Genomic DNA, 13,528 nt, shown 5'->3' on the forward strand with positions numbered 1-13,528 from the left:
CCATTGGCCCATCTAGTCCAGATCCTGTTGTAATTCGCTGTCCACTACGCCTCCAATTTTGGTGTCATCTGCAAACTTACTAACTGTACCTCTTATGCTCGCATCCAAATCATTTATGTAAATGATGAAAAGTAGTGGACTCAGCACCAATCCTTATGGCACTCCACTGATTACACGCCTCCAGTCTGAAAAACAACCCTCCACCACCACCACCCTCTGTCTTCTACCTTTGAGCCAGTTCTGTATCCAAATGGCTAGTTCTCCCTGTATTCCATGAGATCTAACCTTGCTAATCAGTCTTCCATGGGGAACCTTGTCAAACGCCTTACTGAAGTCCATATAGATCACATCCACTGCTCTGCCCTCATCAATCTTCTTTGTTGCCTCTTCAAAAAACTCAATCAAGTTTGTGAGACATGATTTCCCATACACAAAGCCACGTTGACTATCCCTAATCAGTCCTTGCCTTTCCAAATACGTGTACATCCTGTCCCTCAGGATTCTCTCCAACAACTTTGGGGTGGCAAGGTGGCTCAGTGGTTAGCACTGCTGCCTCACAGCGCCAGGGTCCCAGGTTCGATTCCAGCCTCGGGGGACTGTCTGTGTGGAGTTTGCACATTCTCCCAGTGTCTGCGTGGGTTTCCTCCGGGTGCTCCGGTTTCCTCCCACAGTCCAAAGGTGTGCAGGTCAGGTGAATTGGCCATGCTAAATTGTCCATAGTGTTAGGTGCGTTAGTCAGAGGGAAATGAATCTGGGTGGGTTACTCTTCGGAGGGTCGGTGTGGACTGGTTGGGCCGAAGGTCCTGTTTCCACACTGTAGGGAATCTAATCTAACCTAAACTTGCCCACCACCGAGGTCAGGCTCACTGGTCTGTAGTTCCCTGGCTTGTCTTTACCGCCCTTCTTAAACAGTGGCACCACGTTTGCCAACCTCCAGTCTTCCGGCACCTCACCTGTGACTATCGATGATACAAATATCTCCGCAAGAGGCCCAGCAATCACTTCCCTAGCTTCCCACAGAGTTCTAGGGCACACCTGATCAGGTCCTGGGGATTTATCCATTCTTATGCGTTTCAAGACATCCAGCACTTCCTCCTCTGTAATATGGATATTTTTCAAGATGTCACCATCTATTTCCCACACTGACCCCCGAGTTACTCCACTCGTCACAGGCTTCCAGTCTGACAAGCATCCTTCAACTATTACCTTCTGTTTTTGGAAGATACTTCAAATATTCCATGAATATTGAAGAATCCAGGGAAGGAATGAAGCACCATCATCATTGTTAGTGATGTGGTATGAGACAAACTGATAAGGTAATGGCAGAGAAGTCCCCTGTCCTCCCCTACACCCTTTCCAGTGCAATCACTGGACCTTCCTGAATGCGTAACCTCACACCTGATGGATTAAATTCCATCTGCCATTGCTTGGTTTGACTTACCAGCTGATCAGTCTCAGATTGCAACCTGAGACCATCCTCCTCCCTATTAAAAGTACCACCAATTTTCGTGTAATCTGCAAACTTACTGATCGAACCTTCTACATTCGCAGCCAGGATCATTACCGTACACAACAGGCTGCCAGGGTCCCAGCGTTGATCCCTGTAGTACACTGCTGGCCACAGGTTTCCAATGACAAAAACATCCCTCCACCATCACCCTTTGCCTCCTCTTTGCAAGCCACTGTTGGATCCAGTTTGCTAACTTGCCTTGGATCCCATGGACTCTGACCTTGTAGATCAGTTTTCTATGCAGGGCCTTATCAAAGACCTTACTGTAGTCTGTGCAAACCATATCAACTGTGCTAATCCCATCAACAGACAGGAACTCCCTGGAACAAACCCGTGCCGACTGTCCCTGACTAAGCTCTTGCTATGTTGTTGATTAATCCTCTCCTGCAGTTGTTTTTTCAATAACTTCCCTACCAGTGACATCGTGCTAACTGGTCTGTAATTACCTGGCTCTATCTCCTTCCCTTCTTGAACATAAGAGCCACATTGGCTATCCTCCAGTTTTCTGGCACTTTACCTGTAGTCAGCAAGGTAGTAAGTATCGAGCTGGAGATGTGTTGCTGGAAAAGCGCAGCAGGTCAGGCAGCATCCAGGGAACAGGAGAATCGACGTTTCGGGCATAAGCCCTTCTTCAGGAATTCCTGAAGAAGGGCTTATGCCCGAAACGTCGATTCTCCTGTTCCCTGGATGCTGCCTGACCTGCTGCGCTTTTCCAGCAACACATCTCTGGCTCTGATCTCCAGCATCTGCAGACCTCACTTTCTCCTCAAGGTAGTAAGTATCTCTGCCAGGGCCCCAGCAATCTCCCTTGCCTCTTATAGTAGCTTGTATACAGCCTGGGGAGACTCAGCTTCATGTCCATTGACATAAACACCATGCTCCACTTTGGGGGAAGACTGTTTCATTGCTGTATGGCAAAGTGTTAAACAATACTGCACGTGTTAACTGTTAGATTCTCATTTTTACAGCTGAAGTTACCAGCTCAGTATAAAAAGATATATTGTGTTTAGCTGGAACTTGTTCTACTGTTGTTCAACATTAGAAGTCACCAAACTATGGAAAACAGCAACCAGTAACTTAAACATTCTTAAACTTAAACATAACTTAAACATAATGCATTCACCAGAGCTTCGAATAGTTGGGATGTGAAAAGTTATCCACAGCAGACAAAGGGAAGAAAGATCTGAACAACGTGCCACAACATTGTCATCTTTGACAGCTTGCCTTTCTTTTGGGTTTTTGCTACAGGTTCTGCTGTCTGAATACAAAAAATCAGGACAACTGTTCGCTATTAAAGCCTTGAAGAAAGGAGATATTGTTGCAAGGGATGAGGTTGACAGGTGCGATCTGGTTTCTTATTTGAGCATTAATACACTATATTTTGCTACAACTTGCACAGAAAATGTCATGCGCAACAATCCATATTCTGAAAATGTCATCGATCTAGCCTGCTAACTCTCATTCTCCCCACAGATTGAACCTTAGCTTTTACTCTCTGTCTCTCTCTCTCTGTCTACAGAGATTAGCTGACCTGTTGAGTACTTCCAGCATGTTTCTGTGTTAACTTGAACTTTTCCCAAGTTCCTTCTTGATAATGATCTTCAATAGCAGTCTTTAGTTTTGCTTGTCTTCACTCTGTCTGCTGTGTTAAAACCTTGAATTTTATAGACCTTTGTTCCGTTCTCCTCTGATTTTCTGTCCATCTTATCTTTGTTTCATTGTGTATGTAAAATAATTTACTGTTTTGATTTAGTTTCTCGGTAATTCAGTTTTCTAGATTTCTTTTTGTCTTCCTTAATGCTATTGCCATGTGTTTGAGCCTCTATGGATCCACCCTTGTCAATCTGTCTCTTCTGCTTATCTGCTTCACTAAATATGTGCTTTATTCGACCCCCAGTTTTTCTTTCATCCTCATCCATGCAGTCTCATTTTTGCATCTTGCTTAGCGCAATATCTTTTTCCTTTCTCTCTCCACAAGATCCTGTCAGACCTACTGAACTTCTCCAGCAATTTCTGTTCAGATTTCCAGCATCAGTTCTTGTTATATTTCTCAGTTATCTCCTCATTAATTGCTATCCTAAGTTGCTCTGTTTTAATGCTGTTATCAGTTCAGTGGAAAGACTGCATCTAGCATTGTGCTCAGTCCAGTGAAAGGGCCACATTTAAGCATAGAAATTAGGTCCTCCAAGCCTGCCCCACCAATCAGTATGATAATGGCTGACCCTCTATCTCCGTGCCCCATTCTAGTTTTCTTCACCATTACCCTTTGATGCCTTTAATATTGAAAAAAATTATCTGTCTTTTTGTTTTGACTATATTCAATGACCAAGCCTTCCCCAGATTTCTGTGTTCGAGGATTCCACAGGTTCATCACTCTTTGGGTGAAGAAATGGTTCTTCATCTAAGTCCTAAAATGGTCTGTCCTGCATCCTGAAACTGTAACCCTTGGTTCTAGCGTACCAAACTAGGAAAACCCTGCATCTAGTTAAAAACCACTCAACACCAGCTTATAGTCCCAACAGGTTTATTTGGAAGCACTAGCTTTCAGAGTGCCGCTCCTTCATCAGGGGGCTGTGAAGCAGGAACATAAGACACAGAATTTATAGCAAACGATTACAGTATCATGCAAGTAAAATGATATATTTAACGAACCTAGTTTGTTGTTAAGTCTTCCATCTTTTAGAATGGGTTACAGGTTTCGATTCATTAATATGTAAATCCCCAAATTTCTTTGAGGTCGCATTCTCAAGATAACTTAAGCTTTTGTAAAAGCAGCTGACATCTCAGCTCAGACAATATATTAAAGGGGTGAGGTTAGAGTCTGTCTGTATTCCAGTCAGGAGTCAAGAGACCTGTTTGTTTCCACTTCACTTCCTGTCTGTCAACCAATTCTCAAGCCATGCCAATTGGGATTGTCAAAACACTTCGATCCAGTGGGAGCGATGTGTTTAACACTGTTTTTGGTCTAGTCAGACAGCTTTGTTGAACTTTGTGATTGGTCCAATGGGAGGGCAGTATTTAACACTATGATCAGCCCAATGGGAAGGCTGTGTTGATCACTATGCACTTGTTGATGTGATTCTGCTTTTATACATGTAATGCTGTCCCAAGTCAACCAGTGCTCTGAATTGTTCTGTTGTCTCTGCAGCCTTATGTGTGAGAAACGGATCTTCGAGACTGTAAACATCTCCAATCATCCATTCCTAGTCAATCTGTTTGCGTGTTTCCAAACCCCAGAGCACGTATGTTTTGTGATGGAGTACACGGCCGGTGGAGATCTCATGATGCACATACACGCTGATGTTTTCTCAGAGCCCAGGGCTGTGTGAGTACGGACAACTCAATCGTTACTCTATTTCAAATGACTGACCAAAGCTAAAAACTTTAGTTTACAGTGGATTTCAGGCTTCAGAAGCTCAACTGGTAGCAGGCTGAACTCAAAGTTGCCAGCTTCTGAGTTTGAATCCAGAAGTTGAAGCTGATGCTCTTAATGTAGTCCTGAGAGTGACTGTGTTGTATGTGCTGTCAGACTTGAAACTGAGGCCCCATCTGCTTGCCAGAGCGGGTTGCAAAGATCCTTTGGCATTATGTACAGATATCCAGTGGTCATGCAGGTGTCATATAAAGGCATGTTTCTTTTCTCTTATGCTTAAGATGTCGTTAATTTATAAGGACCATTTAGGGTGACTTGCCCATTGTGGCACGTAAACATTTAATGTGGTTAGAGCTATTTATCTCATTAAATTCCTATGAGGTAGATGGATGGAAGAAGCAAGAGGAGAGACCACGTAAACTAAAGGGTACCATTTTAATGAGACTGTAGGATGGCAGAGAGACATGCAGTCTTGGACCATGGCAGGACAAGGTAATCACGCTGCTTTCAAAAACAAAACATGTACTGTGCACATGTACATACAAAAACAAAACATTCTCGTACAGGGCAAAGTACTGAGTACAGGAGTTGGGAGGTCATGTTGCAGCTGAAGAGGACATTGGTTAGGTCACTGTTGGAATATTGTGTGCAATTCTGGTCTCCTTCCTATCGGAAAGATGTTGTGAAACTTGAAAGGGTTCAGAAAAGATTTACAAGGATGTTGCCAGGGTTGGAGGATTTGAGCTACAGGGAGAGGCTGAACAGGCTGGGGCTGTTTTCCCTGGAGTGTCGGAGGCTGAGGGGTGACCTTATAGAGGTTTATAAAATCATGAGGGTCATGGATAGGATAAATAGACAAAGTGTTTTCCCTGGGGTTGGGGAGTCCAGAACTAGAGGGCATAGGTTTAGGGTGAGAGGGGAAAGATATAAAAGAGACCTAAGGGGCAACGTTTTCACACAGAGGGTGGTACGTGTATGGAATGAGCTGCCAGAGGATGTGGTGGAGGCTGGTACAATTGCAACATTTAAGAGGCATTTGATGGGTATATGAATAGGAAGGGTTTGGAGGGATATGGGCCGGGTGCTGGCAGGTGGGACTAGATTGGGTTGGGATATCTGGTCAGCATGGACGGGTTGGACTGAAGGGTCTGTTTCCATGTTGTATATCTCTATAACTCTAAGAGGCCCTTCAACCCATCAAGTCTGCACTGACAATAATTACCACTAAAGGCGTGCTAGTGCCAATTTCTTGCACTTTCGGAGTAGAATTAGGTTTATTGTCACGTGCTCACATGAGTGCAGTGAAAATTTTTAAAAATTGCCACTTACAGCACCATCTTGAGTACAAAGGTCCCTAGGTAGAGGATCTTAGAAATAAGTCAGAAAAATAAAGAAATAAGGGTGTCGCATTACAGACCTTCAGTGCCGGGTCTCACCTCCTGACTACACCGGGACCTCATCTCCATGACCCATTCATCAAGACCTTACTGTGGGCCTATCACACTCCCACTCCAGGCACCAAGCTCCTCCTCAGCCATTGGCCTGACATGTTCCCAAGGCCAGGCTCAGAACCAGCCCCCACTTCTGATATCACTGCAGCTTCCCCATGACATCAGAAAATGAAAGAGAGAGAGTGAGCGAGAGAGAGAACAGATGGGTTCGGGGCCCTAATACACCCTACTGTACCGTAATGAATAGCTTATTCCATTTCCTTGAATGTTAGGATAAACACGTGCTTGTTTCAGGTGCTCATCCAGCAATGGCGCGATGGCTCAGTGGTTAGCACCGCTGCCTTACAGCACCAGGGATCTGGGTTAGACTCCAGCCTCAGGCTGTGTGGAGTTTGCACATTCTCCCTGTGTCTGTGTGGGTTTCCTCCCACCGTCCAAAGATGTACAAGTTAGGTGTTTGGCCATGCTACATTGTCCATAATGCTTTTCCAGCACCACACTTTTTGACTGTTTGTTTTCGTGTATGTATAAAATGCCATGAGATTCTCCCTAACTTTGTCCATGAGTCCTTTCTCATGTCCCCTTTTGCTCTTCGAGTTGCTTTCTTAAAATCCCTCTTGCACTTCCTATATTCCTCTCGGGCCACAGCTGAATTGCTCCCTTTGGATTTGCTTAAAGCCTTTCTGCTGTTCCTCATCCAGTCCTGAACTGTCCTAGACATTCAGGATTCCCTGAACCTATTGCTCAGATATTTTCTCCAAAAACTTTGTACTTTCTTCCTTGAAATGGCTCCATTGCTTCACTGTGCCCAACCAACTTTGGCCAGATCCTCCTTTATTTAATAAAATCTGCTTTCCCCCAATCCAATGCTCTCTTTTGCACGCCTTCTTTCTCCTTGTCATTACAAATTTGAACCGTACCATGTTGTGATCACAACCACTGAAATGTTCCCCCACTGTCACATTGAACAGCTGTCTGCCTTCATTCTCCAGAATCACACTGTGTACTGTGCCTTCTGTATATTGATACAAGAACTCCCTGTACATTTGCTCGCAGAGCTGGCAGTTTTGTTTTGAGATGTTTTGTCACCTTACTAGGTAACATCATCAGTGAGCCTCTGGTGAAGCACTGTATAATGGTATCATTTCCTGTTCTTTTTCTCAGAGATTGGTAAATGGGGTCCAAATCAATGTGTTTATTGATGGAGTTCCGGTTTGGATGCCAGGCCTCTAGGAATTCTTGTCCTAGGATGGGCTATGTTGTCCAATTGAAGTGGTGTCCCTCTTCCTCTGTGAGTGAGGATACTAATGATAGTTGATCATGTCTTTTGGTGGCTCGTTGGTGTTCATGTATCCTGGTGGCTAGTTTCCTGCCTGCCTGCCTGTCCAATGTAGTGTTTGTTACATCCTTGCAGGGTATTTTGTAAATGACATTCGTTCTGCTGGTTGCTGGTACAGGGTCCTTTTAGTTTCATCAGTCACTGTTAAGGTGGTTGTCAAAGGACACCACTTTGACTGGGACAACACAGCCCATCCTGGGACAGGCTAAACAGAGACGCGCAAGGGAATTCCTAGAGGCCTGGCATTCAAACCGGAACTCCATCAATAAACACATCGATTTGGACCCCATCTACCAACCTCCAGAAAAGAACCAGAAATGATATCACCCACCTTAACAGACCAAGACACACAGACAGAAAGCAGGACAGAACACCAGCGCTTCACTGGAGGCTCAATGATAATGTGCATGGTGACAAAATGTTTGAGAACAAACCCATCAGCTCAGCGAGCAAACTTACAACCTGAACCTCAACCTGAGCTACACATCTTCTCCAAAATCACAAATTCCTAATTTCTATTCGCAAAGTTTTGTTTGAAGACCCTTCCATAATATATATATTTCCTTATTTCAGAATGTTCCCTTAACATGAGTATTAGTCCAGCACCTTTTCACTCCCTCCTCTGTGTCACCGAAAGATCCTATACCCTGGAACATTGAGCTACCAGACCTGCCCTTCCCTCAGCAATGTTTCTGTGACAGCAACAATATCACATTTCCATCAATCCACGCTTTTAACTCCTCAGTCACACCCATTACACTCTCCTCATTAAAGTAAAGACCACCCAGCCTTGCTTTACTCTCTTGACCCTCAACACAACACAGCTGAACTCCCTATGATTTGCTTCCTTTGCTGTAACATGATGTGTCTCCGTTTCTGAATATTCTGTGTGCCCTCCCCCTGCCAGACCAGGTTTGAACTCATTCCAACAGCACAAGCATACCGACCTGCAAGGATGGGGGCCCAAGTCTGGTTCGGGTGCAGACCATCCCATCTTCCTCAAAAACAGTCCCAGTAATTCAGGAAGCTGAAACCCTCCCTGTCCCATCAACTCTTCAGCCGTGCATTTATCTGTCCTATTTTTCCTCTTTCTATACTTGCTAGCATGTGACACCAGAAGTAATCCAGAGAGGATGACCACAGAGGTCATGCCTTTTACTCTACTACCGAGCTCCTGAAATCCCTGATGCAAGACCTCATTCCTCACTTTGTCCACGTGATTGGTACCAATAGATACCATGACATCTAACTCATCACGCTTCCCTTTCAGAATGCTGTGCAGCCATTCAATAAAATCCCTGACCCTGGCACATCATCCTGGAGTCACATTTTCAAACGCAGAAACCCTTCTCTGTTCCCCTGATTACAGAATGCCCGATCACTCTCACTGTTCCTCTCCTCTTCACCACTATCCCTGCCCCCTTGACTACAGCCAAGCCGCTTGTGGTCCCAAAAGCTTGGCTCAAATTGCATTCTCCCAAGATAGTTGCACCCTCATCAGCTTCCAAATGGGGACTCAACTTAGTGAGTGGGACCATAGGGGACTCCTACACTACGGTCAGTTCCTTCTGCACTGACTGGGTCACCCATTCCACTGAGTGAGCAGGACCTTAGGGGACTCCTACACTGCGGTCAGTTCCTTTGGGACAGACTGGGTAACCCATTCCCTTCTTCCCTGTTGTTCCTTGAGCTGCAATATGACCATCTCTCTAAACATTGCTGTGGACTGACCAGACCCCCTCAAAATATATTAACATCATAATCTAGCCCCTAACCTTTTTTTATTTTAAAGGGGATTGTGAGATGTTACGTTCCAAATGTCATTTAATTGATCAAAGTACTCAATGTCAAGCAAAACAAAATTTATTCATACACTCGAGTTAAAATACAATGGAAGCAAGCATAGCCAAAAGGAATTGACATTTGATGTAACTCGATTGGAAAACTTCACAGAGTAATAGATATATTAGCTAGTAAACAGTAACTGTTCCGATATAGTAAAGCCATAGCATCATCACGACATGCTATCGATGTAACTGTCAGCTTTGTGGATGTGTCACTATGTCTCCAGTCACTACTTCAGCTCTGAAGCCAAGAGCTTCCAGCTTCTGCACCTGGGAACACCTTCTGCACTTGTGGTCATCTCAGACATTAGCAGCATCCAGAACATTCTATCTGTGACAAGCCACACATTCTGCTCAGCTGCCCTCTCCTGACATGTGTTAAGTTTGCAATTAAAACCTTAGACTAGTACCGAACTGAATACAGATAATAAGCAGTCTTTTCTCCAATAAATACCTCACTTCTAGATTCAGCTATCTAAATACAGTCCCATGTTAATTACTCACCAATCAGCTTACTACTTTCCCAAGTTAGCGCTCTTTGATTTTTGTTTTTAACTCAGCATGCTATGTGAAGGGAATTGCAGCGTTTCTGTCCTTTATCCTCTCCTAATGCTGAATTTTCCTCTTGAATCTGGAGGTGGTGGCTTTTCGAAGGTGATTTTCGAAGCTTATGAATAACTGCAGAGGACAAAAGTGAAACTCTTTCTAAATCACTGATTAGGCTCAGCCTGAGGACCACGACCATTTCTAATAACTGCACCTCAAAAGTAACGTCAGGACTGTGGGGAAGGTGAAGAGGATGGTGCCAGGGCTGAGAAGTTGCCATTGTTTTCACTAAAGCATAAAATGCTGAGGGAAGATTCCATAGAGGTGTTCAAAGTGATAATGGTATATTTAAAGTAGAAGGGGTGAAGAGACTGTTTCTTGGCGCATGGGGGAGTATGCAAGGTGGTAACCAGTGCAAACAGATCCATGCTAAATGGCAGCAGCAGCAGCACCACAAACCCGTTGTTTTTTCACTTGGCTATTTGTTACAGTCCCCTGAAAGGCAGAGGAAGCACACCCATCAGAACTTTCAAAAAGAAATTAGATTTCTAATAGAAATGGAGAAAAACCAGCAGACAATGGGCCAGCTGTGTGAGTAACTGGTAACTGTTTCACAGAGCTGGTACAAGTATGCTGGGTCCAAACCGGCTCATTTTGTGTTCTGCGCTTGATATCAATAAACTTCTTTTCCTTGGAGTTTGTAGGTATCACCTTAAAAGGCACATACCCATTGAATTGGAAATGTTCAGTGAATCTTTGAAATTTTCTACCTCATAGGGCTGTGCAAGTTCAGGCATTGAGCAGGTTCAAGACAGGTTGATGGATTTCTGGCAACAGCGATCTCTCGGGATAAATGTGAGGTGGGCAGGACAATACATGACAAGCAATAGGACTCTGAGATGCACTGAGGATCAGTAGGTAAAATGACTAAGAAGGCATTTGGGATACTTGCCTTTAATAGTCAAAGCATCGAATTTAGGAGCAAGGAGGTGATGCTGGAACTGTATAACACGAGGGTTAGGCCACAGCGGGAGTGTTGTGTGTAATTCTAGAATCCACATTCTAGGAGGGATGTGATAGCTCGGGAGAGAGTACAAAGGAGATTTACTGGGATGTTGCCTGGGGGCTGGACAGTTGCAGTTCTGAAGAGAGATTGGACAGGCTGGGATTGTTTTGCTTTGAGCAGAGGAGATTGAGAGGGAATGTGATTGGGATGTTTAGCATTATGAGAGACACAGATGGGCCAGACAGGGAGAAACGTTTCTCCTTGATGGAGGGATCAATGACCAGGGAATATAAGGGGCAGAAGGTTTACAGGCGATACTTCCACTAAAATCAGTCATTTGATGGTCAGTACCTATCTTGTCATCATTGATAAATTACCATGGAAAGTAATTAAAATATCCAGTTAACTATTGGTTGAAGTTATTCAAATGTATTTTTCAAAATGGGGGAATAGAGCAAGCCATTCAAATGTAAATGAATCTCTGTCTTTATTCTGATTGTGTGAAATCTGGGGTCATAGAAAATGTTGAAATACACAATGAAAGAATTTTCCGCTGAAAGTCACTGCTCAATTTGTTAAAACAGAATGGTTTCTATTGAATGAGATCTCCGAATCAGAGTGTGTATTTGAACATCAAATCCCCACATGACGGAACTATAAGAATGTAATATTTCCAAAGAGCTGAGCCACTGGGTACCACATCAGTACTTGGTGTCTGAGTAGAGAGAACTGTGAAGCAGTTGCACCAAATCTGGAGTGAATACGAGGAGATCGAGATAGCCGGTTGATCAGGAGGAAGGACTGATGCCTGATCCCTTCTAACCAACAGAGCCAACTTGTTTTGTACATCCAGGTTCTGCTGAGTAATATGGGCAGTGCATTTGAAGTTATTCATCGGGAGGAAATCTTAGCAGTGCTTGAATATTCACAAAATCTTGCTTAATAATAAGTGAAGTTGAGCATATCACATGGATAATCTGTATCCATATCTGTGTGCAGTGCTTGAAGTAAGTAGATTAATTATTCTTTCTCTGATCAGCCGTGTTGGAGTCAAGAAGTCAGTTCATGCATAACATCTCAGTTAATGAAAGCATTCTTTCAGCACTACATGGAGAGCTCGTTCACAGTCCAGTCTCCTAGGCTTCTATTCTCACCCATGAAATGGCAGCGGTGTCAGTGGCCAGGCCAGCATTTATTACCCATCCCGAATTACCCAGAGGGCACTATCCAAAGATGTGCAGGTTAGGGTGAATTGAGTGTAATATATTGCCCATAGTGTTCAGGGATGAGTAGGTTATGGATGTGGGTTTGCTCGCTGAGCTGGATGATTCATATCCAGATGCTTTGTTACCCTACTAGGTAACATCTTCTGTGGGCCTCAGGTGAAGCAATTCTGAAAATTCCTGCTTTCTATTTATATGTTTGGGTTTGTGATGTCATTTCCTGTTCCTTTTCTCAGTGGGTAGTAGATGGGGTCTAACTCGATGTGTCTGTTGATAGAGTTTCGGTTGGAATGCTATGCTTCTAGGAGTTCTCGTGCATGTCTTTGTTTGGCCTGTCCTAGGATGGATGTGTTGTCCCAGTAGAAGTGGTGTCCTTCCTCATCCGTATGTGAGGTTAGTAGTGAGAGAGGGTCATGTCTTTTTGTGGCTAGTTGGTGTTCATGTATCCTGATGGCTAGTTTTCTGCCTGTTTGCCCAATGTAGTGCTTGTTACAGTTCTTGCACGGTATTTATACAGACAACAAGCAAAACTAATGTAATTTACAAAATACTGTGCAAGGACTGTAAGAAACACTACATTGGACAAACAGGCAGAAAACTAGCCACCAGGATACATGAACACCAACTAGCCACAAAAAGACACCAATGAGCCACAAAACTACATGACCATGTCTCATTAGTAACCTCACATATGGTTGAGGAAGGACACCATTTTGACTGGGACAACACATCCATCCTAGGACAAGCCAAACAAAGTCGCGCATGAGAATTCCTAGAAGTATGGCATTCCAACCAGAACGCTATCAACAAACACATTGAGTTAGGCCCCATCTACCACCCCTGGACAAAAGGAACAGGAAGTGACTTCACCACAGCAAATAACATCACCGCAGGAAATTATATCACCAACCCAAAGAAACTCAAACAAATAAATAGAAGGCAGGAATTTTCAGCATTGCTTCGCCTGAGGCCCACTGAAGGTGTTACATTGTAGGGTAACGAAACGTCTGGAAATGTACCTTCCAGCTTAGTGAGCAAACCTGCATCCAAAACCTCAACCTGAGCTACAAATCTTCTCAAAGCTTGCTATGAGTAGGTTAGGTGCATTAGTCAGGGATAAATGTAGAGTCATAGGGTAGGGGAGTGGGTCAGGGTGGGCTACTTTTCGGAGGGTCAGTGTGGGCTTGGGCCGAAAGGCCTGTTTCCACACTGTAGGGATCCTTAAAAAACAGAGGA

General features: G+C 44.0%; 1 protein-coding gene across 1 annotated transcript in view; it reads left to right on the top strand.

The window, feature by feature from the left end:
- The window catches only part of pkn1a (protein kinase N1a), a 120,072-nt gene that overhangs the window by 64,866 nt on the left and 41,678 nt on the right, over nt 1-13,528 (top strand). The window contains exons 10-11 of the mRNA XM_087983185.1: nt 2,759-2,850; nt 4,659-4,835. Of these exons, the coding sequence (XP_087839311.1) occupies nt 2,759-2,850; nt 4,659-4,835 (269 nt within the window). The remainder of the gene's footprint in view (nt 1-2,758; nt 2,851-4,658; nt 4,836-13,528) is intronic.

Source organism: Chiloscyllium plagiosum, unplaced genomic scaffold (assembly GCF_037043375.1).
Source record: "Chiloscyllium plagiosum isolate Xiang-an unplaced genomic scaffold, Cpla_swu_hap1 HiC_scaffold_45, whole genome shotgun sequence".
Classification (NCBI taxonomy): domain Eukaryota; kingdom Metazoa; phylum Chordata; class Chondrichthyes; order Orectolobiformes; family Hemiscylliidae; genus Chiloscyllium; species Chiloscyllium plagiosum.